Source organism: Chiloscyllium plagiosum, chromosome 27 (genome assembly GCF_004010195.1).
Source record: "Chiloscyllium plagiosum isolate BGI_BamShark_2017 chromosome 27, ASM401019v2, whole genome shotgun sequence".
Taxonomy (NCBI): Eukaryota; Metazoa; Chordata; class Chondrichthyes; order Orectolobiformes; family Hemiscylliidae; genus Chiloscyllium; species Chiloscyllium plagiosum.
This window is the reverse complement of record NC_057736.1, coordinates 46,053,232-46,078,670: the sequence shown is the minus strand read 5'-3', so window position 1 is coordinate 46,078,670 and position 25,439 is coordinate 46,053,232. Positions and strand designations below refer to the sequence as shown.

General features: G+C 42.9%; 1 protein-coding gene across 1 annotated transcript in view; it reads left to right on the top strand.

The window, feature by feature from the left end:
* The window catches only part of col16a1 (collagen, type XVI, alpha 1), a 357,671-nt gene that overhangs the window by 200,614 nt on the left and 131,618 nt on the right, over nt 1-25,439 (top strand). Inside the window, exons 18-23 of the mRNA XM_043717133.1 lie at nt 908-946; nt 3,438-3,482; nt 9,589-9,624; nt 11,981-12,085; nt 21,903-21,938; nt 22,358-22,393. Coding sequence (XP_043573068.1) covers nt 908-946; nt 3,438-3,482; nt 9,589-9,624; nt 11,981-12,085; nt 21,903-21,938; nt 22,358-22,393 — 297 coding nt within the window. The remainder of the gene's footprint in view (nt 1-907; nt 947-3,437; nt 3,483-9,588; nt 9,625-11,980; nt 12,086-21,902; nt 21,939-22,357; nt 22,394-25,439) is intronic.

Below are 25,439 nucleotides of genomic sequence, written 5' to 3'. Positions count from 1 at the left end.
TTCCCTCCTCTTCTCTTCTCTATCCCACTCCATTCCCTGCTGCCTTCACCCGTGTCCCACCACAGCCCTTGCCCCCTCGCCCAACCCTTTTGCTGTTCCTCTCCCTCCCCCATTTCCCTCACTGCTTCCACCCCTTGTCCTCCTGCTCAGCATCCTCTCCCCATCACTGTCACCATCCCAACCCCTTGCAACCCCATTGAAATAACAAGGAAACCTATACGTAGTTATGTTCAATGACTCTGTAATTTTGCTCCAGGGTTTTGTTTACAGTACGGGTCTGGAAGTTCTTCTTCAATTTCTCCAGAGCAGTCCTGCAGAGTCGACAGCGCAACCTCTAACCACACCACCATCCCTCAACTCCCCTCCCCCTCCCCCGGCCTTCACTCTTGCCACATCAGAAATAGGAGTAGGTGATGGGCCATTTGGCCCCTCAAGCCTGCTCCACCATTTTATAAGATCATGACAATTTATTACCAGGCCTCAACTCTTCTTTTGTGCTGACTCGTCAAAGCCCTTAACTCTTCTGTTTTTCAAAGATAAACCTCCTCTTTAAATACCGTCAGTAATAAAGCCTCCACAGTTTTCTAGGGAAGAGAATTCCAAACATTCACTGCCCTCTGAGAAAAACAATTCTTCCACATCTCTGTTTGTAAATGAGTACTCTGTAAGAGAACACTCTTATCCCTGTCCTCCTGGTGAAAAATGTCACTTGCCCAATCTGTGGTTTGCCCCAGGCTGTGTTGTGTCTTCAGTGTTTCTCTGTTGGGGCAGTGAGGCTTCCTTCATTCCAGACCTTTTCTCTCTGTCCATGTGTAAGCTCTATCTCCTTCATTCCCTACCAGACAGACTAGTGTAACCTCCTGTGGTTAATGCTGCTTTAACAATTGTCACCTTTTATGTCCTAAAGGGGAAACCTGGTGGCCCACCCGGACCAAAAGGAGAAGCAGTAAGTACATTCAGCTCACCCAGATATGCTGCTCCATCCTGGAATCTCTGTAACTACACACCTCTGTGCATTAATTATTGCCTACACTATCCTTACCACGCTGCTCTCCATTGTTTATTCACTAACTGTTGCAAGTGCATTGTTCAATCTTCAGCAGGTTTCTGTCCCTTCAGGAATGGCCTGCTGTTTCCAGAGATTTGCCATTAATCCCTGAGTCATGACTGTGGGTAGCTGGGGAGTAAAATCCCTGGAGCATTAAAACGCAATTCCATGCTTTAACTCTCTTGCAAGAGTTTCCAGGAGCTGAAAATGTGTTGCTGGAAAAGTGCAGCAGGTCAGGCAGCATCCAGGGAACAGGAGAATCGACGTTTCAGGCATAAGCCCTTCTTCAGGAATGACTGAAGAAGGGCTTATGCCCGAAACGTCGATTCTCCTGTTCCCTGGATGCTGCCTGACCTGCTGCGCTTTTCCAGCAACACATTTTCAGCTCTGACCTCCAGCATCTGCAGACCTCACTTTCTCCTCAAAGAGTTTCCAGGAGTTGATTGACTGACTAGCTGACAGTTGGGCAGGCCATCCAGAGGCAGGAGGCATGGTCCTGGGCGATCAGGGTGGGTTGTCTAGGTTAGAGGTCAAGGTTTTTTGGTGGGCAGGAATAAGAGGTCAGTCATCACTGTCTGGGATGTGCACCTCCAACCCCTGAGAAAGGGACAAGAGATGAATCAAGGGTACAGGCACCTTGGAGGCCACCTTAAAAGTGCTGAGGGTGAAGGGGCACTCCGTCTACATCTGCCCATGGGGGACTTTCAAGAAACACATTTTTGTGTTATTTTTTTCATGGGCATCACTGGCTAGGCCAGCATTTATTGCCCATCTCAAAATGCCCAGAGAGCAGTTGAGTCAAGCACATTATTGTGGGCATGGAGTCACTGTACACACATGGTAAGGATGACAGATTTCCTTCCCTCAAGGACATGAGTGACCAGATGGGTTTCTCAAACAAAAAACAAAATGATAGTGGTCACTTTTAGATTTTTTTCTTTATTAAATTTAAATGTCACTATTGACCGTGGACGGGTCTTGAACCCATGGCCCGGGAATGTTGGTACTCCACTCTGGAATAGTAATCCTGTAGAAGCACCTTCACACCACTCCCGCCCCATAGAGCATCTAAAAACCTGGTCAATGTCAAACTTATATGAGGGTCCCATATGGACATAATGTTAATAAAATGCCCACCTCTCTGAGGCAGAACATGTGTAGGGGTGGGAAGAGGGGTGTATTGAAACACAAAGAAAGACCAACATTTTTACAGCATCCTGCACAAACTTTGGATGTTTCAAAATGTTTTGCAGCCAGTGAAATATTTTTGAAGTGTAGTCACTGCTTCAGTGCAGGAAACACAATAGCCCATTTATGCACAGTATCACAAGTAGCAGTGTGGAAGTGTCCAGGTAATCTGTTTCTGTGATGTCAATTAAGGGATAATTATTGTCTGGGCCACTTCGGAGAACTTCCCTGCTCTTTTTTTTTGAAATAGTGACATAGGATCTTCCACAAGGAAAGTTGGGGACGACATTTAAAACTGCATCACTCACTCAATGCAGTACTGAAGTGTCAGTCTGGACTTTTGTCCAGAATACTTAGGAGTAAGACTAGAAATCATAGTCTTCTACCTCAGAGGGGGAGGGTGCTATCACTAATTTAATCAGCCAGACCATTTCCACCTTTACAATTTGAGGATCTGAGGGCAATGTAATGATGTTAAAGTGATTCCTTCACTTACACAGAGCTGATGTGACATGATCAGAGATCCTCCTGGGGTCTGAGGTGACTGTGACACTATCATTTACAAACAGCAGTTTGAGCTGTGAATTGTCCAACCCTAAAGGTTGGTCAAGTCCTGAAATGAATCTGCAATGTGACATCTATTGCAAAGCAATACTATTGCAGTTCCTGGCAGTTTACAGTTTAAACTGAGAAAGTGAGAGATATCCAGCAGGTCTGATAGCCTTGCTGGAGAGAAACAGAGTTAACGTTTCAGCTCCATAATCTTTCATCAAACTGTATTTAAGCTATTGATGGACTCATTAACCATACTATTCTGTCAGCACAGATGCAGCCTGAGACACTGTAATTTCACGTTTAAGGTTTAATTCCACTATTCTGAATCTGAGTGAATACCTCTTTGCTAAATGTACATAGTTTCCTCCTATTCCTTTCACTGTTGTTGGACTTTTAAGTGGGTTGAACAAGGAAAAGAGATTCAGCCAATCTACAGATGACGTGCAAGGGACTGATGTAAACTTTGAATTATAATCTTATCTCCACATGAATGTGCAGATGAGACAAGGTGAGGAGTGAGGTCAAACAGCAAATGGTTATCACCTTCTTGTAAATCTCAGGGATGTTCTTTGCTTTCAAATAGCAGCCAGGAGCTGCTAAACCTCATTGTGTCTTCAGAATTTTCACCTCTCCTTGTGTTCTTCAGGGAAATGATGGGGATCCTGGCCCAGAAGGCATCCCGGGAAAACCTGTAAGTACAATGATTGTAGGACTTCAAACAAAATTACCCATATGATCCCAGCTGACTGGGACAGAGCAGAATTAATGCTTTTCCAGTGAGAGTGAATTGCCTAATGCATAAGCATTCTCAGTAAAGAGACCATGAGGCTGGTGAGTTTGCAGGGAGTGTTTGATGGGGAAAATGCAGGGAAACTCTGCAGCAAACCCTGTGCCATTGCTGTTCTGGAAAAGTATAGAGAGAACTTTACTTTGCATCTAATCCAGTGCTGGTCATGACTTGGGGAGTGTTTGATTGGAACAGTGCAGAGAGAGTTTTATTTTCAGTTTAAAAGAGTGGAAAGAGCTTTAGGTTCAGTTTCAAAGAGTAGAGAGAACTTTACTTTGTATCTAACCCTGGGAGTGTTTGGTGGAGACAGTGTTGGGGAGCGTTACTTACCCTGTGCTCTACCTGTCCTGGGAGTGTTTGATCAGGATAGTGCAGAGGAAGCTTTACTCTGTATCTAGCCCCCTGCTGTACCTGACCTGGGTATGTTTGATGGGGACAGTTTTTAATTGGTACTTCAATAATCGTAAATGATTCTACTCATCAAATCTGCTGGACAAATCAAACGTGTAACTGTAATCTGGAGGATGAGTCACAGACTGCATTTGGGATACTTTATTAGAATATTAAATTTTGGAATCGACCAGAAGTGATGCTATTTTGAGCATGTTAACAATTAATGAGACCAGCTAGAATAATGATGTCACAGTAAAGGATCTCTTGGCAAGGGTAATCATGGCATTCAATTTGAATCAGTAATGCAGGCCTATAATAGTGTTTTGCTCTTGCAATTGCCGTTGCAAGGTTTTTTGGGATAGAGTTGGCTAAAGTTGGACTGAAAAAGTGAATTATAATGTAAGATGATGAATAATCAGTGGGGGACCTTTGAAGAGATATTTCAACATTCTCAACAAATATGCATGTTATTATGAAAGAACGGCTATATAAGAAGGATGCACAACCCATGTTAAGGATCGTATCAAATTGAAAGAAAAGGCGTACAATGCTGCAAAGATCAATAGTAGGGCAGAACATTTGGATGGTTTTTGAAAGCAGCAATAGATATGTAAAACCAAAAGGAGGATGAGAGAAAACTAGCGTCAAATATAAAAACAGTGGACGTTCCCACACGTATACAAACAGGAAAAGAGTTGCTGAAGTGAACATTGGCCCCTGAGAGGGTAAGGCTGGGAAATTAATAGTGAGCTATAAGGAAATGGCAGGAGCCAAAAGTTTTGTATCTATTGACACAATGGAGACCACAAAATGCATCTGAAGAAAGAAATGAGACAAATGGGAGGAAGGAACTTAAAGCAGTTGTTATCGTCAGTGAAAACTAAAGGGTTGAAAAGCCCGACAAATTCTCTGGATCTGATGAGCTACATTCTAGATTCTTAAAAGAAGTAACTTTAGAGATAGGAAATGTATTGGTTGTAATCTTCCAGAACTTCAAGGTCCTCACAGATTAGGAAATGTCAAATGGAACATCTCTGTTCAAGGATGAAGACAGAGGGCGGGAAACTGTTAGGCCCGTTTGTCTAACATCTGTCATGGGGAAAAATACTAGAATCTACCACTGTAGAAGTGGGAGTAGGATATTTAGAAAATCATAATACAGACAGGTAGAGTCAGCATCATTCTTTAGAAGATAAATAATATTGGACACATTTCATAGACAATCTTGAGGATATGATGAACAATGAGAGTAAAGATTACCAAAAGGGATTTGCTAACATGCTGTTTGAAAGATTACGACACAGCCAATGGTGTTTTATTGGCATGAAGATACAGCAAGTAATTAAGGAAGCAACTAGAATGTTGGCTTTTACTGTAAAAGGGATGATGGAGCTTTGCTGCTACCACCCAGGAGATTGTTGTTACCACGCTTATGAGTACCAAACATAGAATCCCTACAGTGTGGAAATAGGCCTTCTAGCCCAGCAAGTCCAAACCGACCCTCTGAAGATTAATCCACCCAGACCCATTCCCCCTATTACTCTACATTTATCCCTGAATAATGCACCTACCCTACGCATCCCTGAACACTGTGGGCAATTTAGCATGGCCAATTCACCTAACTTGCACATCTTTGGATTGTGGGAGGAAAACAGAGCACCCGGAGGAAACCCATACAGACATTGGAAGAATGTGTAAACTCCACACAGACAGTCGCCTGAGGCTGGAATCAAACCTGGGTCCCTGGTGCTGTGAGGCAGCAGTGCTAACCACTGAGCCACCGTGCCACCCCTTGCAGTTTGGTCACCTTACTTGAGGAAGGACGTGTTTGCATTAGGTACAATTTAGATAAAGTTCACTCAGCTCATGTGACGGAAGATGGAGAAGGTTGGGTCTGTCCTCATTGGAGTTTAGAGGAATGGTCTTATTGGCACTTCACAGAGAAGATGCTGAGAGGATGTTTAATCTTCAAGAGAATCTAGAAAGAGCAGGGCATAGCTTTAAATAAAAAGGTCTCCAAATTAATATGGAAATGAGGAGAAATTTGTTCTCTCACAGAGTCATTAATGTTTAGAATTCTCTCCCCAAACTGCAGCAGAGACTGGGCCATTGATCATATTTGAGCAGATTTTTGATTATCAAGGGAATCGAGGATTATAGGGGGACAGACAGGAAAGTGGATTTAAAACCACAAACAGAGCTGGTTCAAGCAGCTAAATAACCAACCAACTCCTGTTCCTCACTCTGGTGTTGGATTGTCTGATCTTTGTCCCTCTACAATATTTGGACTCTTAATATCATTCTCCATTTTCATAAGTGTTTGCTTTTAACAAGTTCAGGCACTCAGAGGGCAGTATGAGTGTAGTGTGGAAGTGAAGTGGAATGTTCACTAGCCCAGGCTGGGAATGCTTGAACAAGTTGAGCTTTAGAACATACAGCACAGTATAGGCCCTTCGGCCCACAATGGTGTGCCAAGCATTTATCTTAATCTAAGATCAATCTAACCTACACACCCTCAATTTACTGTCGTCCATGTCCTTGTCCAGCACTCACTTAAATGTCCCTAATGCCTCTGACTCTACTACCATTGCTAGCGGTGCACTCCACGCACCAACCACTCTCTAACTCACCTACCTCTGAGATCTCCCCTAAACCTTCCTCCAATTACCTTAAGATTATGACCTCTCATGACAGCCATTTCTGCCCTGGGGAAAATTCTCTGGTTATCTACTCTATCTATGCCTTTCATTATCTTGTACATCTCTATCAAGTCACCTCTCTTCCTTCTTCTCTCCAGAGTGAAAAGCCTTAGCTCATTCAACCTCTCTTCATAAGACAAGCCCTCCAATCCAGGCAGCATCCTGGTAAACCTCCTCTACATCCTCTCTAAAACATTTCCATCCTTCCCTTTAATGAAGCAACCAGAATAGGACACAAAATTCCAAGCATGGTCTAACCAGAGTTTTATAGAGCTGCTGCAGCAAAATCTCACGGCTCTTAACCTCAAAATCCATGTTAATGAAAGCCATTGCTTAACAACCCTATAAAGTTGGGTGCTGAAAATGTGTTGCTGGAAAAGCGCAGCAGGTCAGGCAGCATCGAGGGAACAGGAGAATCGACGTTTCGGGCATAAGCCCTTCTTCAGGAATGAGCTTTTGCCCGAAACTTCGATTCTCCTGTTCCCTGGATGCTGCCTGACCTGCTGCGCTTTTCCAGCAACACATTTTCAGCTCTGATCTCCAGCATCTGCAGCCCTCACTTTCTCCCCTATAAAGTTGGGTGGCAACATTGAGGGAACTATGAACAAGATCCCGCTGTTCCTCCGCACTGCCAAGAATCCTGTCTTTCACCTTCTATTCAGCATTCAAATTCAACCTTCCAAAATGAATCACTTCATATTTATCCAGGTTGAACTCCATCTACCACTTTTCAGCCCAGCTCCGCATCCTGTCAGTATCTTGTTGTAGCCAGCAACAGCCCTCGACACTATCTATGACACCACCAACCTTTGTGTCATCAGCAAACTTACTTGCCCACCCTTCCACTTCTTTATCCAAGTCATTTATAAAAACTACTAAGAGCATAGGTCCAAGAACAGATCCCTGTGGGACACCACTGGTCACCGACCTCCAAGCGAAATACTTTCCACCTAATACCACTTTCAGCTAGCGAATTCTGTATCCAGGCAGACAAATTTCCCTGTATCCCATACCTCCTAACTTTCTGAATGAGCCTACCATGGGGAACCTTATCAAATGCCTTACTGAAATCCATATACACCACATCCACCGCTCGACCTTCATCAACTTGTCTTGTAACATCCTCAAAGAATTCAGCAAGGCTTGTGAGTCATGACCTGCCTCTCACAAAGCCATGCTGACGATCTTTAATTAAATTATGTTTTTCCGAATAGCTTTAAATCCTATCTCTCAGAATCCTTTCCAGTACTTTGCTTACCACAAACGTAAGACTGACTGGTCTGTAATTCCCAGGGATTTCCCTATTCCCTTCCTTGAACAGAGGTGCAACATTCATCTCCCTCTAATCATCCGGTACTACTTCCATGGAGAGTGAGGATGCAAAGATCATCGCCAGAGGTGCAGCAATCTCAGTCCTTGCTTCCCGTAGTAACCTTGGATATATCTAGTCTGGCCCTGGGGACTGATGCTTCCCAGAATTTCCAGCATATCCACTTTCTTAATGTCATAATAACTTTAAAAAAGTTCTGAGATTTACATATGAAGGCATTGAAACTAACATGATCATTCTAAAAGATGAAAGACTGAAGCTAAATTTGTTTAAGATTATATTCCATGACACTGCAGTCCTATTGCTATAAGATTCTGAGTCGTATGATCCTGCTCCACAACATGGAGAAGCAGTTTATTGCCTCCAAGTAAACGTGTTGGACTATAACCTGGTATTGTGTGATTTTTATTTTTTTTTATATATCAGTCTGTTCAAGCCTATTAACCTGGTCCATGGAGTTCTCACTATCAACAAAGTCCCTCTTTCTAGTGAATGCTGAAGCAAAAACCTCATTTAGGGCCTCCCCTACCTGTTCAGACTCCAGGCAGGAGTTCCTTCTACTTTCCTTGATCGGCCCTACCTTCTGTCTTCATCATTCTCTTATTCCACACATAAGTGTAGAATGCCTTTAGGTTTCCCTAATCCTTTCCCCCAAGGCTTTTTTGTGCTCCATCCTAGTTGTCCTCAGTCCATTTTTGAGTTCTTTCCTAGCTACCCGGCAATCCTCTCAAGCTGTGCCAGATCCTTGCTTCCTCAACCTTAAGTAAGCTTCCTTCTTCCCCTTGACGAGAAGCTCCTCTTTGCCTGTCATCCAAGGCTCCTTCACCTTACCATTCTTTGCCTGTCTCAGTGGGACAAAGTTATCCAACACTCGCAACAAGTGCTCCTTGAACAGCCGCCACATTTCTGTTATGCATTTCCTGTAGAGCAGTTCTTCCTAATTTATACTCCACAACTCCTGTCTAATAGCTTGATAATTTCCCCTCCCCCAATTAAAGGTTGAGGCAGTTGTGGTCACTGTCACCAAAATGCTATCCCACTGAAAGATCTGACAGTGGCCTGGCTCATTGCCAAGCACCAAATCCAATATGGCAGTTGGTCTATCTACATATTGAGTCAGGAATCCTTCCTGGACACACCTGACAACAACAACTCCATCTAGACCATCTGCACTAAGGAGGTTCCGATCACTATTGGCTTAAATTAATGTTTCCTATTCCCAGAGGAAATTAAATCAGTAATATCTGAAAATCAACGTACTAGACCTCTGTCCTGAAGTGTACAAGACTGTCATTTGAAATTTGTTGGATTCAATTTCACGATTTGCTGAACTAGGTTTTGAGCTTCCAACTGTAGGGTTGTTAGTCCAACACTGTAACTAGACTGTCAGTGTAAGATAACTCTGGCCTGTAGACTTAGGTCCTGCAGTCTACAACAAGATGAGTAATCCTCCATAGTCAAAAAGAAAATGATTCAACGTTAATTTTAATGTGTGATTTGATGGAGTGAACAGGTGTTGCTGCTTGTGTTTAAAGTTTCATCAGCTCCTCTGGACGACATTAAACTTTGGCCTTTTCTCTGTTTTTAGGGTAAACCTGGATTACCAGGGCCAAAGGGAGAAAAGGTAAGTCACTGTGTTTGGCTGCCAGTCCTTGTCCAAGTGTAACCAGTCACCATGATCCAGAATCAGCCCTTCCTAAAGAACATTGAGCTAGCTCTGACAGTAGTTCAGGCAGTCACTTCACAGCTCAGTGTGTTGCAGGACAAAGTGGTGGCAGTATCAATTCGAGACAATCAAAGTGTCTCAGCCTAGTGTGAACATGGAAGTGCTTCAATGCATTCCTGATGTCTCTGAGTTAGGAAAGGCTCATTCTGATGCGACCAGGGGGATGATTTCCTTCTGATGCTGATACAGTTTCTTCTGTTCCAGATATGTGGACTTGGAGACACCAAGCTGAAGTGACCCTTCGGGTTAAAGACTACTCTAGTACTTGCTGTTCACGCTGATATTAAAGAATAGTTAGTTAGCTGCAGTGCACCAGAGGTTGGATTTTGTGAATGATATTAGGAGGAAGGTCACCTTCATAGAGAAAGGACACTCAGCCCACTACACCTTTCTGATTATCATCCCAAATCCTCACCTTAATGCCTCATCCCAGATCCCACTGAATTTCATCCACTTTCCTATGGAACCCATTTTTTTGATCGTGATGAGAGTTGTGTTTAATTCCAGAGAGGCACTTGATGAACGTCAGGGTTTAAGAAATTTACATTTTTTTTTAGAAAGTTACATGTTACAAGCTCACACCTCCAAACCTAACAGACACCATTTCACTGTCTATCTGTTTGTGGGCATCAAATGACTTGGCAGTTCATGCCTACTACCTGATTTCAGTGAAGTTAATTATCATTCACATCACACCTTTTTCTCTGCCATGCAAACAGGAGGGTACCATCAGAGTTCCCACATAAATATGGGATCTTGTCAGGGATCATTTGTAAACTCAGCTCCTGCCAACCAAGGATTATGTATAAATTTAGAAACCTCCTCCCAATTCCATAATCCATTACAGGCATTGAACACCTACGATACAGTATTAGCATCTGGTGCCTCTGGCAAAGTGTTATAATAGAGTGAGAGGGAAAGGATTGTGTAGTATGTTGGATGGGGGTGTGGTTTTGCAAGGTGAGGCTTATATTTTATACCTGGGAGATATACAAAGATGACACACCAGCTTCTATGCATGTAGGATTTACAATGCTTTCAAATGTCTGCTCCCATGTTTACAGTCTCTCTCCAGACATCAAACCAAGCTTTCATTAATCACATGCAGTAAGCAGTCAACAGAGAGATCTAGGCGAAAGTGAGGACTGCAGATGCTGGAGATTAGAGTCAAGAATGTGGGGCTGGAAAAACACAGCAGGTCAGGCAGCATCCAAGGAGCAGGAAAATTGATGTTTCAGGCAAAAGCTCTTTATCAGCAATGAGGCTGGGGACCTCGGGGGTGGAGAGATAAATGGGAAGGGGCTGGGCTAGGCGGAAGGTAGCTGAAAGTGCAATAGGTGGATGGAGGTGGGGATAAAGGTGATAGGTCGGAGGGAAGGGTGGAGCAGATAGATGGGAAGGAAGATGGACAGGTGTGACCGGTCATGAGTGCGGTGCTGAGCTGGAAGGTTGGAACTGGGATATGGTGGGGGGTGGGGACTAGGGGGAAAGTGGGGGGGAAATGAGGAAACTGGCGAAATCCACATTGATGCCATGGGGTTGGAGGGTCCCGAGATAGAAAATGAGGTGTTCTTCCTCCAGGCGTCGGGTGGTAAGGGAGTGGCGATGGAGGAGGCTCAGAACCTGCATGTCCTTGCGGAGTGGGAGGGGGAGTTGAAGTGTTTGGTCAGGGGGGCGGTGGGCTTGGTTGGTGCTGGTGTCCCAGAGTTGTTCTCTGAAGCACTCTGCGAGACATGTAATCAAACACTGAGCAACCAAACACTGCAGAGGACTCAGAGTTCTGGATGCTTTTAGTTCCCCAGGGCTAAAAGATTGCTCAAGTTCTCTTGTCAGTACTACTTCTTGTTACTTATTCTGTGTCTCTCCTGCCTCACACCGCAAAACCTTCTGAAATAACTCAGCAGAAGCCAGTATCCTGTCAACAAGTCACCCCTTGCTTACACCTGGAAAGCCCTTGACACTAATTCAGCTTCTTCAGACCCAACTCTGAACAGGTTGTCTGACACTCCTGTTCTTATCTGTCATCCAGGGCTCTCTGATTGGACCAGATTAACAGCCCCAATCAGAAAACTCATATTCTGTGAGGTCCACCTGGCTGACCTCGTTACAATCATTATATCTCCCACACTGAATGTGTGGGCTCTTGGAATGTAAACCCTTCAGCGCAGTTTCTTAAATTTCCTTTCCTCAACTTGAAGAGCTGAGATTTCATACACTGAAACAAAAATAATTAAGCTCGTGTTATTGTTCACAGGGTGATCAATGTGGGATTTGTCCGACACATCTAGAGGGACAAGGAGGTGTCAAATTTACAGGAGACCACAGTCAAGGAGCAAAACCTGGAGCACCTGGAAGATTGGTGAGTGTTTGGCTCAGAAATGCACTTGTGAGAAGGTGGAAGTTGTTATGATTGGTTTTCAAAACTGCAGGTTACATGGATTTACATGTTGATACTCACAAATTTATTAAACACACAGTGTCCCAGAGATATACAGCATGGAAACAGACACTTCGGTCCAACTTGTCCGAGCTGACCAAATATCCTAAATAAATCTAGTCCCATTTGTCAGCATTTGGCCCATATCCCGCTAAACATTTCCGAATTGTATACCTATCCAGATGCCTTTTAAATGTTGTACCTGCCTCCACTACTTCCTCTGGAGGCTCATTCCATACATGCCCCACTCTCTGTGTGAAAACATTGACCTTTAAGGTCCCTTTTAAATCTTGCCCCTCTCACCTCAAACCTATGCCCTCTACTTTTTGGACCCCCCCAAACCCCAGGGAAAACACCTTGTCTATCTATCCTATCCACAGCCCTCATGATTTTATAAAACCTGCTGCTGTGGTTCTGTTCGCCGAGCTGGAAGTTTTTGTTGCAAACGTTTCGTCCCTTGTCTGGGTGACATCCTCAGTGCTTGGGAGCCTCCTGTGAAGCACTTCTGTGGTGTTTCCTCCAGCATTTATAGTGGCCTGTCCCGGCCGCTTCCGGTTGTCAGTTTCAGCTGTCCGCTGTAGTGGCCGGTATATTGGGTCCAGGTCTATGTGTTTGTTGATGGAGTTTGTGGATGAGTGGCATGCTTCTAGGAATTCCCTGGGACTGGGAATTTGACTGGGACAACACTACCATTATAGGGCAAGCGAAACAAAGAACAGCCAGGGAATTCCTAGAAACATGGCACTCATTCACAAACTCCATCAACAAACACATAGACCTGGACCCAATATACCGGCCACTACAGCGGACAGCTGAAACTGACAACCGGAAGCGGCAGGGACAGGCCACTATAAATGCCGGAGGAAACACCACAGAAGCGCTTCACAGGAGGCTCCCAAGCACTGAGGATGTCACCCAGACAGGGGACGAAACCTTTGCAACAAAAACTTCCAGCTCGGCAAACAGAACCACAGCAACGAGCACCCGAGCTACAAATCTTCTCACAAACTTTTATAAACCCTGTATAAAGGTCACCTCTCATTCTCCAACACTCCAGGGAAAATAGCCCCATTCTACTCAGCCTCTCCCTATTACTCAAACCTTCTAACCTTGTAACAACTTTGTAAATCTTTTCTGAACCTTTCAAGTTTCACAACATCCTTCCTATGGAGACCAGAATTGCAGGTAATATTTCAAAAGTGGCCTAACCAATGTCCTGTACAGCCGCAACATGATCTCCCAACTCCTACAATCAGTGCTCTAACCAATAAAGGAAAGCATACCAAACATCATCTTCACTATCCTAGCTACCTGCAACTCTACTTTGAAGGAGCTATGAACCTGCACTCCAAGGTCTCTTTATACAGCAACACACCCTAGGACCTCTCCATTATGTGTGTGAGTCTTGCCCTGATTTCCAAAATCCAGCACCTCACATTTACCTAAATTAAACTCCATCTGCCATTCCTCAGCCCAGTAGCCCATCTAATAAAAATCCTGTTATACTGTGAGGTAACCTTCACTGTCCACTATACCTCCAATTCTGGTGACATCTACAAACTTACTAACTATACCTCTTATGTTCACATCCAAATCATTTATATAAAAAGACAAAAAGTAGTGGACCCAGCACCGATCCTTGTGCCACACTGCAGGTTACAGGCCTCCAGTCTGAAAAACAAACGTCCACCACCAGCCTCTATCTTCTCCCTTCAGGCCAGTTCTGTATCCAAATGGCTAGTTCTCCCTGTATTCCATGTGATCTAACCTCGCTAACCAGTCTACCATGAGGAATTTTGTCGAACACCTTACTGAAGTCCATACAGATCACGTCCACTGCTCTGCCCTCATCAATCCTTTTTGTTACTTCTTCAAAAAACTCAATCAAGTTTTGACTAATGGAGTGCCTCACAGGTCAGTTCTGGGTTCATTGCTGTTTGTTATTTATATCAATGATTTGGATGAGAATGTACAAGGCATGATTAGTACGTTTGCAGATGACACAAAATAGGCAGTATCATTGACAGTGAGGAAGGTTATCAGAAATTGCAGCAGGACCTTGATCAGCTGGGGATGTGGGCTGAGAAATGGCAAATGGAGTTTAATAAAGATAAGTGTGAGGTGTTGTATTTTGGAAAGTCACATCAAGGTAGGAGTTTCATGGTGAATGATAAGGCCTTAAGGAATGTAGTGGGACAGAGGGATGCTGGAGTTCAGGTTCACAGTTTTCTGAAAGTGAAGTCACGGTAGACAGGGGCCTTCAATCAGTAAGGGCATTGAGCACAGAAGGTGGGAAGTTATGTTACGTTCATGAGGCCGCACTTGGAGAATTGTGTTCCATTTTAGTCACCTTGTTATAGGAAGAATGTTATTAAACTGGAAAGGGTGCAGAAGAAATTTACACGAATGTTGCTTGGATTCAACGATTTGAGTTATAGGGATTGGTTGGACATGCTAGGACTTTTTTTCTTTAGAGCGTAGGAGACTAAGAGGGGACCTTATAGAGGCGTATAAAATCATGAGAGACATGGATAGGTTGAATGCACTCAGTCTTTTTCCCAGGATTGGAGAATCGAGGATGAGAGGACATCAGTCTCAGGTTAGAGAGGAAAGAATAAAAGGGAACCTGAGAGGCAACGTTTTTACATGGAGGGTGGTACGCATATGGAATGAGCTGCCAGCGGAAGTGGTTGAGGTGGATATATTCATGACGTTTAAAAGGAATTTGGACAAATATGTGGATAGGAAAGGATTAGAAGGATATAGGCCAAATACAGCAACGTGGGGTTAGCGTGGACGCACATTTTGGTTGGCATGGGCCAGTTTGGGCCAAAGGGTCTGAAGATTTACTCTTACACTCATCAGGAAACTTTACAAGCAATATCAAAGCAAGGAAATACAAAATGTATACTGTATGAGAGAAGAGTGCTGCTTAATTGACCAGTTGACTGTAATTGATAGAGGCATTGCCATGAAGAATGCACTGGTTAATGATGATTGATTGTTAACTGCCAAGCAGGTGAATTGTCCTGATGAGTGCAAAATGAGAAACTTTGAGTACATGTGCCTTTATTTCAACAAGACTCAAATTCTGTACTGCCAGTTGGTTCATTTGGCTCTTTGAAATGGCAGTAAAATTTCCAGGAATTACCAATTACAATGAGAGGCTTTACAGCTAACAGCTGGGACTATGCAGGGATCTACCTAGTCTGTGTTTGGAAATTAAATATTTGGCACAGCCTGAAATCCTATGCAGTGAGCATTTGCCAAAACGTACAGTGAGTGAATATGCCAAATAGATGAATCAGAATGACTGTTATAATTGAAGTAAAGACTGGAAACTCCTGACAGATGTCACAACTTGATGAGGTTCATGTGTTCAAGCCCTTGTCAGTCGAATAGTGCTCCAATTGCTTGCAGCCTGTTTGGGGTCATCAGCACTTTTAACAGTGTTTACTTTGCAGAATGTTCTGATTCTTCAGCATACAATGTGTTACATGTCAAAAACACCCATTATAACACTAATTTCCTAACTTAAGTGGAATTATATATGACACATAAACAAGAGATCCATCTCTTGCTTCCTTGACCCTTTCAGGCAGTGAGTCTCAAACCCTGTATACCCAATCACTTTAAATCTATGACCTCTGCTCATGGCCTCTCTCTGAAGGCAAATAGATCCTTCCTTCCTTTGTACCCTCTTTCCCTCGGCTTACCACAACCGTGTACACTTCAATTAAATCTGCCCTCAGTTTCACTTGTTGCATGGTAAACACCTCCAGCTTATCCAATCTTTCTTCTTTGCTGCATGTTTCCAGTCTGAGCCTCATATTATGGTCTTTTGAATGCTTTATATCTTTCTAGCATAATCTTCCTGCTGTTACACTCTGTACTTCGGATAATAAAACAGAGGATACCATAGTTACCTTTTATTCACCTTATTGAGTTGTTCTGCCACACTCGGGGATCTCTGGACTCTAAGGTTCCTCACTTTCTCCACAGCTCTCATTAGTATTCCATTTATTAGCATCACCCAAGATCACAAGCACCTCATCTATTGCTAAAGCTCTCAATGTACCTTTGTCACTTCTAGACCTGCCTATTCCTATCTGTTCCTGGCAGGTCTTTAAAATTGAACCCTCCATAAACTTGATATCATGCATAACTCTGCTTCTCATGCTTTAACTTATGTCAAGTTCTGAAGACCTATCACTCCCATGCTCACTGACCTAAACTGGCTCCCAATGTCCTGATTCACATCGCTATTTTCAAATCCCTCCATGGCCTTACCCCTCCTTATTTCTATAATCTTTTCCAATCTCACAACCGTCCGAGATCTCTGTGGTCCTCTCAACGTGGCCTTGTGAGCATCCTCAATTTTAATTGTCTTAGCTCAGCTTCTCTTGTCCTGGCGAGGTTGCAAGTTCTGGAATTCCCTCCGTAAAACCCTCCACTGTTTAACTTACTTGCTTCCTTTAAGACACTTCTTAAAACCGAGCACTTTTACTGAATTTTTGACCATCCACCCCAATATTGTCTCATGAGGCTCAGTGCTTCAAAATACTGCTGAGATGTGTTTGGAATGTTTATTATATTGAAGTTAAAAATCACACAGCACCAGGTTATAGTCCAACAGGTTTAATTGGAAGCACACTAGCTTCCAATTAAACCTGTTGGACTATAACCTGGTTTTGTGTGATTTTTAACTTTGTACACCCCAGTCCAACACCGGCATCTCCAAATCATGACTATTATATTGAAGATGGCGCTCTTTAAATCGAACCTGACTTGTAAGGAAGGTTAATGAGTGAATGGTAATAATGAGGCTGGACAGCCAAGAAGGAAGGGACAATGTGCTAAATGGAAAAGTTCAAAGAATGCAGACATTTCTGAGGGTTATTGGATTGGAGCACATTACAGAAGGAGGGATGAAGTCAGGTGATGATTTTTACCGTGTACATAAGAATTTCAAATGCAAGATGCAGAATGTCTGCCCCAAGATGTGACCTTTGCCTCCAGGAGGGTACTTGTACCTGATGCTAACTCTGTAACAAAAGAACTAGACGCAGTTAACATGATACTGAAAGATTCAAGAGATGTTTATCACAGCTCCCCATAGACACATAGATTACAATCATGGGCACTGCAGTGTCTGGGCTAATGTTAACTTACTCAGCTATAGTCACACTGCCTTTCATGACTCAAGTGTCCTTAGTTAAGATGAAGTCATTAGGTCACATGATGAATATGGAATAGTTGAGTTTAGAGACTTGAAATGCCTGGATAAGGACTTCAAAAAGTCAGATAGGGGAAGAAGGTCCTTAGGGAGCCTGGAGGTGTTGATGGGGTCTGATGAGAAATCATTTCTGGAGATATCCCAGCAATGACCAGGTAGGTGAGAGGGATGTAGGTAATGTCAGCTCATTGTTTAGGACAAGACCACCCATTTAACAAGCACCTCATCCACCACCTTCAGCACTCACATCCTCCATCCTCGATATTCAGCAGCAAGTGTGTACCATCTACAAGATTCACTGTAGCACCTCACCAGGGCTTCTCCAACAGTTCCTTCCAAAACTACGACCTCTACCGCTTAGAAGAAGGGCAGCAGCTACTTGAGAACAGCATGACTTGCAAGTTCTCCTCCAAGTTACATACAATCCTGACTTGGAAATATACTGCTGTTTGTTCACTGAAATCTTGGAACCCCTCTAAATGTACTGCAATGTACCCCCCACTAGATTGCAGCAGTACACCAGCGCCTATTTCAGGGTAATTAAGGATGAGCAATCCATTTTGGCCTAGTGGTACCCACATCCCATGAATTAATTTTTAAAAATTTCCGTTGAATTGGACAGCAGAATTCAGACTGATTATGCCAAACAACTGTTGACAAATCCTGAAGAGGAAAGTTAGAACATCTTGGTCGTAATACAGTTGGGAAAAGTGCTGACAACACGTGACACACAAACAAAAACAAAGATTGCGGATATTGGAAATCAGAAGCAAGAACAGAAGTTGCTGGAAAAGCTCAGCAGGGTCTGAGAGTATCTATGGAGAAAAAGCAGAATTTCAGGTCCAGTGATCCATCTTCAGGACAGTTCTTCACTGTATTTGACACATGACACTCATGTCCCCTTGTCGCAACAGTTGCATATACAAAGCTGCTCAACACCAAATGATTCGGAGATGCCGGTGTTGGACTGGGGTGTACAAAGTTAAAAATCACACAACACCAGGTTATAGTCCAACAGGTTTATTTGGAAGCACTAGCTTTCAGAATGCTGCTCCTTGGTCAGGTGGTTGAGGAGCAGCGCTCAGAAAGCTAGCGCTTCCAAATAAACCTGCCGGACCATAACCTGGTGTTGTGTGATTTTTAACTGCAACACCAAATGATATGCCATTGTACAATCACATAAAATTACTAGGAAGTTCAGAGGAACTGGGGATCTTGGTGTGCTTATTGATAGATCCCTGAAGGTGGCAGGACTAGTTAATAGAGTAGTTACAAAAGTAAATGGGATGCTTGTCTTTATCGGTTTAAACACAGATCAAAAGTGCAAGGAGATGTACAGAACAATGGTGACACCAGAGCTGGAGTACAGCGTGCTAGTCTGGTCACCACACTATTGGAAGGATATAAATGCACAGAAGGGGATGCAGAGGAAATTCACCAGGATGGTACCTGGGATGGAGGACTTTAGTTCTGACGAGAGGCTGGATAAGCTTGGGAATCCTGATACAGGTGTACAAGATGACGAGGGGTATGGACAGATGGACAGAACACAGCTGTCCCACTTAGTTGATGGACCTATAACAAGGTAGCATAATTTTATCGTGAAAGGCAAGAGTTTCAGAGAGGATTTGAGGAAAAGAACTTTTCACCCAGAGAGATTGAGAGTGGAATGCAGTGCCGAGGAGTGTACTTAAGGTGAGAAACCTCACAAGCTTGAAAAGTGCTTTAATGAGCATTGGGCTGTTACAACGTTCAAAGCTCTGAGCCTAGTGTAGGTAGCAGTGTCGACTCAGTGTACTGTGCAATTCAATGATATATCAGCACAGAAACTGATCAATTGGCCCAAGAAGTCCATGCTACAGTGCACACCAGCCTTCTCCCATCCATTTCAGCTAACCCAAATGCACATCCCTTATAAATGCATCTGTGCTATTCGGCTCTGTTACCTTGACATGATAATGTGTTCCACCTTTGCATGGGGATAAAAGATTCTGTAATTGCCTTGTTGGATTTATTGGTGTTGAGCTTATAGTTCTGGCTTCCACAGCGAAGCTTTGCTCTCACCTGCGTCATTTTGGGGAATAGATAAGCACGAGTAAGATACTGTGCCAGAGGGAGGGAACAGTGTTCCCTTTCAACTGAGGAAAGCCATTTTGTTTTCATCTGTATTAACCGTTAACTTTGAGAATGTCACCAGAGAGATCTTCAAGCCGGATGCAAACTGCCTCTCTGACATTGGATGTGAGCTGGCCAGCTGTGGTGGAAGCTCTGAGTTTGGAATTACATATTGTATGGAAAAGGAGGGGTAGAAAAACAGGGAGATTGTTGAGTGCAACATGAAACGAGCCTGAACTGGAAATGTTCCCAAAGTTATTTTTGTCTGCTTCAGAAGGAGGTTCTGATGCAATGTTTTTGGCAAGTTCAAACTGACTGCATTGAAGTGAAGCAGAAATCGCTTGTGAGGCCAGCAATTTTCTTTGGTTTTTTTTTATTTTTCATTATTTTTCTTCCATATTTAGCTGAATGCTGATCCAAGCAAAGTCTTCTGAGTGAGATTCCAAAGACGGTGCTGAATTACAGGCTCTTGTGAGCCAGTCTCTTCAATTAGTTTTAAGTTTGCATTAATCTTTGCTCTGAACTTGCTCACTTTAGGTTTTATGATGGTTGGAGGCAGATTGACAGCTTTGTATGCGCAACTAATCTTTCAATGCAGTTTTGAAACCTTTAGAACCTACTTCTGCATATCATCCTTGAGATTTTCTTGACCTTTCACACCTTGATATCATCACCCCCATATCATCAACTAGAACCTGAACTGGACCAACCATATCAATGCTGTGGCTACAAGAGCAGCTCAGAAGCTTGGAATCTTTGGCAAGTAACTCACTTAATGTCTCTGCAAACCCTGCCCCTTTGAACGCATAGATGTGCAGCTCCAGTAACACTTAGGAAACTCAACACAAAGCAGCCCACTTGATTTGCAACCTATCTACCACCTCCAACACTCACTTCCTCGCCACTAACTATCAGTGTGTACCATCTACATGATGCACTGCAGCAACTGTCCAAGGCTCCTTTGATAGCACCCTCCAGGCCCACGACCTCTACCATCTAGAAGGACAAGGACACCAGGTACATAGGAAGACCACCCCTGCAAAATCCCCTCCAAGCCACTCACCATCTTGCCTTGGACATATTTCATTGTTCTCTCAGTGTCACTGGGCCAAAAACCTGGAAATCCCTTTCTCACAACATTGTGGATCTAACTACAGCACATGAACTACAACAGAACAAGAACTTTCACAAGGGCAAGTAGGGATGGACAATAAATGCTGGTCCAGCCAGCAGTCCACATCTCATGAATAAATAAATAGAACCCTTACTTACCATTTAATACCTTTGATAACTCCTTAATGAACAATAGCTGTTCTGCAATTTTCAGAGGTGTAAATCAGTGAGTTATGCTGGGATTTCCAGTGAACCACTTTGAAGTTGTAGAATATATAAACCAGCCTAGAGAAATGGAAATGGCATAAGTAATAAGTGCCCTCTTTAAACCTGTCTTTGTGCATCACAATTGAAGATTGAAAAGCACAGTTTTAGGAAGTGTGTAAAGTATAAATATAATTATGGCAATTCTTCCATTTATAACGCAAAACATTCTAATATTAAAAAGATGTATTCATAAATTTAGGAAACAAAATACAGGACTCAATGCTGAGGTTTTACTAAAAAAATTATTCAAATGTCAACATGAAACACCAGAAATATGTCTCTCAGTCCTTGCTTTATTAAAGATTTTAGTTGTAAATTTTCAGCCTGTTCCCAACTGTTGTGAATTATAGAAATTTATGTGAGCTCTTTTTCACATTTGATCATGAGCAGCGGGTGGTTTTGGGGAAGTCTTATAGATTTATAGATAGAAAGAGTTGTAGCCTGGTGAGACAGAAACTATGTGCATGCCAGAGCAGCTCCTTGAAGGAGGGCTGTCCCTGGGAGAGATGAAACTGTTGGTCTCCAGAGTTTGAAGAATCCTATTCCTTAGCTTTAAAGGGAACCCATGTGTTTTTTTTACTGTCCTGGCAACCATTCCAAAGTGATCAAACCTTCAAAGTAAATCTTTCAGACTGTGCAAAATAATGCAAAATTTGCAGATAATGTCAATCGTACAGTGGCACATGAATCGCTTATTCATTCTTTTATCTTTTCTGAAACCTTAGCAAGATTTCTTGTTTCTGTTTTAGTAGCACTTATAAATGTCATCATTAATCAGTTTCAACCTTCATCTGCAGTTCGCCAGCACTCACTGTGTGAATGGTTGGAGAGAGAGGAGTGGCAATCTTTGTTGCAGCATGTTTCTGTCTGGATACCAATGCTCTCAGGAATGTACATGAAGGTGTTCAGCTGTCACTAGATTCAGACGGACTGATTGCCTTGTCTGTGAGCAGTTTGCACCAACACATATTACATGATATCTAACTATCTTTTCGTTTGCAAACATAGGGCATGTCTGGACCTCCAGGAACACAGGGTGAGAAGGTAAGATGCAAAGCAATCGAGACCAGATCACTATTGTGCGTTAGGGGATTATGGGGTGCATAGGGGTCAAGGGTTGGCTGATGTATGGTACTTTTTGGGGGTCAGAGGTCAGATTGTGTTGAAATGGAGGTTAGAGGCATGGTCATTCAGTCTTTAAGCACCCTTAGACCAGCTTCTTTTTTGTGACACGTTTCTGCTGACCCTAAATCCCACAATATGGACAAGACGTGGCATCATCTGTGAGCTTTAAGAGCAAAACTAGCTGCTGTCTTGGTGATTTGCCAGCTTAAAAATAAATGTGGTGAATACTTGGAAAGTTGGTTATTTTTTAATTTGGAGTCTTTCCCAGACACTATAATCTTATAAAACAATATGTGTTTTTTTTTTATCTGATGAATGTTTGTTTAAATTCCACTCAGGGCGATACAGGAGATCCTGGTGTGAAGGGAGAGAAGGTGAGTTCATTAACCATTGAAAGCCGAGAATTCTAGCCTATTAGTCCTTCATAGTAAATGTTAATTTCCTTTGCATGAACAGAACACATGCTTCCCTGGTCTAACAGTTCACACTGTAAGGCAGGCCAAGATAATTCTCAAAAAATACCAGGGGAGCAATGAAAAGAATTATTTGGATACAATGAGTTGCTATGACGCAGAATACATTGCCTGAAAGGATGGTGGGATCAGTTCCAATAGTAACTTTCGAAATGGAATTAGGTAAATGCAGATAATGAGGAAACATTTGCAGGTCTATGTGGAAAATGTAAAGACTTGAAATTAATTAGACCAGTCAATAGGATAAGTGATCTGTTTTGGGGATTCTGTGTTTCAAATCTCCCATATTCAGGTCTCAGGTATACTTACTGAACCATTCGCCATATATAAAACAGGCCTCCACAGATCTGTCTTTTGACAGAGCAATTACTCATTCAAGCAGTCAGGGCAGCATGGTGGCTCAGTGGTTAGCACTGCAGTCTCACAGTGTCAGGAACCCAGGTTCAATTCCATCCTCAGGAGACAGTCTGTGTGGAGTTTACATGTTCTCCCTATGTCTGCGTGGGTTTCCTCCAATCCAAAAATGTGCAGGTTATGTGGATTGGCCATGATAAATACAAGGTTACAGGGATAGGGTAGGAGGATCTCGGTCTGGGTTGTGATGCTCTTTGGAGGGTCAGTGTGGACTTGATGGCCTGAATAGCCTGCTTCCACACTAGGGATTCTATGGATCACAGCCTCTCAGTTCCAGCATCATTCTTAGAAGTGGAGAGTCACTTTTCAAGGTCTCTGATTTTCTTTTTACAGAATGCAGGGTTACATGGATTTGGGGGAAGGGGAATGCTTTTCAGAGGATCTGCTTCCACACTAGGGATTCTATGATTTTGTAATTCTATGAATACAAATTCAGGGGCAGGCAAGACCTGCTGCAATCTGAAATCAGCTCTTGTCAGACTAAGGTAACCCCAGTCTGTGAAATAATCCTGATATGGTTTGATTGTGCATTGAGATATTTGTTAAATTCCACTGTGGCTTGAATTGATCAGAAAATTGATGTTTGCAGGTGGCTTGTTAAATCAGTTCCATACAGGTTAAGCAACTAACTTCATATGGTTATGCTTCAAATAGTTAATGTAAGCAAAGATGTCAGGGAATACCCATCAAGTATAAGTGGCAATTTATAGGTTAAAAGTGTGTTAACTGATTGCATATCATGGCGTATGTTGACATATAATTCCAGCCAATAAACAAAGCAGCTGCTGGTTCCCTTCGAAGTTTGAAGAGGGTTTCAGAAATCAAGGAAGCATCTATACATTATAAAGTTGCTTTAAGGACAGGGCAGTCCTCACATAGATACCAGATTACTTTGTCATGTGAGAATCTGGCAGAGACTGCCAATTTTGTAGGATCAAGAGGTCACAGTCATTGATGGTGGCATAGAGAGAGAGTTGGATTTCCAACTGCTTCTTGATGATTAGTTACTTTTCCTGGGATGGAATGAAAATTTGGTCAGTTCCCTGCCATCAAAATGGGGATCGTGCCACAGTAGAGAAGGGGAATAGGGTCCAGAACTGAGAAATATTCTGCACAGAAGACAAAATTTGCATCCCAGAAATACAGTGTAAACCAGAGGCTAACTGGAGTGAGAAAATTAAGGTGACTAACATCAACAGAGTAAAAATGCATTAGAAACTGAAGGACCTAAAATCGGACACATTCCCAAAGACCTCACGGCCAACACTTTCTGATAGTGAAAGAGAGAGCTGCAGAGATAGTGAATGAGCTAGTTATCATTTTGATTCTGGAGTGGATCACACAAATTGGTAGTTAGCAAATATTAGACCAATATTCAAAAAATGAGGTGGAGGGAAAACAGAATGGCAGGCCAGTTATCCTGACCATCAAGAAAATGCTGGACTTCATTGTGAAGGAAGTCTTATAAAGGCACTGAGCAAAACTTAGAACAAGTCAACATGGTGTTACTAAAGGGAGATCCTTTCTGACAAACATCTTTGAATTTTTTTCAGGATTAAATGAGTAGACAGCTAAAGGGACACCAGTAAATGTAACAAGCTTGGAATACTAAAATATATTGAAGAAAGTGTGACACAAGAAATTAATACACAAGAAAACAAACATTGAACAAGAAACAATAGTAGGCCACTTGGCCTTTTGAACTTGCTACACCATTCAATAGGATCATGACTGGTCTGACTTTAACCCACATGCAAGCGGTTGGAGTGATCTTTAGCATGCGTACAGGATTAGATAATGGACTGGAAGCTAAGAGTAAGAATAAATGGGACATTTACAAATTGGCATGTTGTAACTGGTGGAGTGTTGCAAGGATCCATGCTAGGACCTCTGCTATTAATCTATTATTAATATTTAGCTATTATCTATCATTAATCTGTTTAATGACTTGCACAAAGAGGCAGAGGGTAATGTTATCTACATTTTCTGCAAACGGCAGGGGTCTCTTAATGTGGGGAACAAAGAGTCTTGCTTTTGGTCTCCTGAGGGGTGCGATTCCCTTGTTTCTGAATATTTGAATCAGATCCATGGGCCTGGCATTGAGAGGGGTCCAAATCAACGAGGTAAAAACAATGACTGCAGATGCTGGAAACCAGATTCTGGATTAGTGGTGCTGGAAGAGCACAGCAGTTCAGGCAGCATCCAAGGAGCTTTGAAATTGACGTTTCAGGCAAAATACCTTCATCAGGAATAAAGGCAGTGAGCCTGAAGCGTGGAGAGATAAGCTAGAGGAGGGTGGGGGTGGGGAGAAAGTAGGGTAGCCATGGGCACACGTATGGGCCCCAGCTATGCCTGTCTCTTTGTTGGCTACATAGAGCAGTTGATCTTCCGTAATTACACCGGCACCACTCCCCACCTCTTCCTCCGCTACATTGATGACTGCATTGGCGCCACCTCGTGCTCCCGCGAGGAGGTTGAGCAATTCATCAACTTCACCAACACATTCCACCCTGACCTTAAATTTACCTGGACC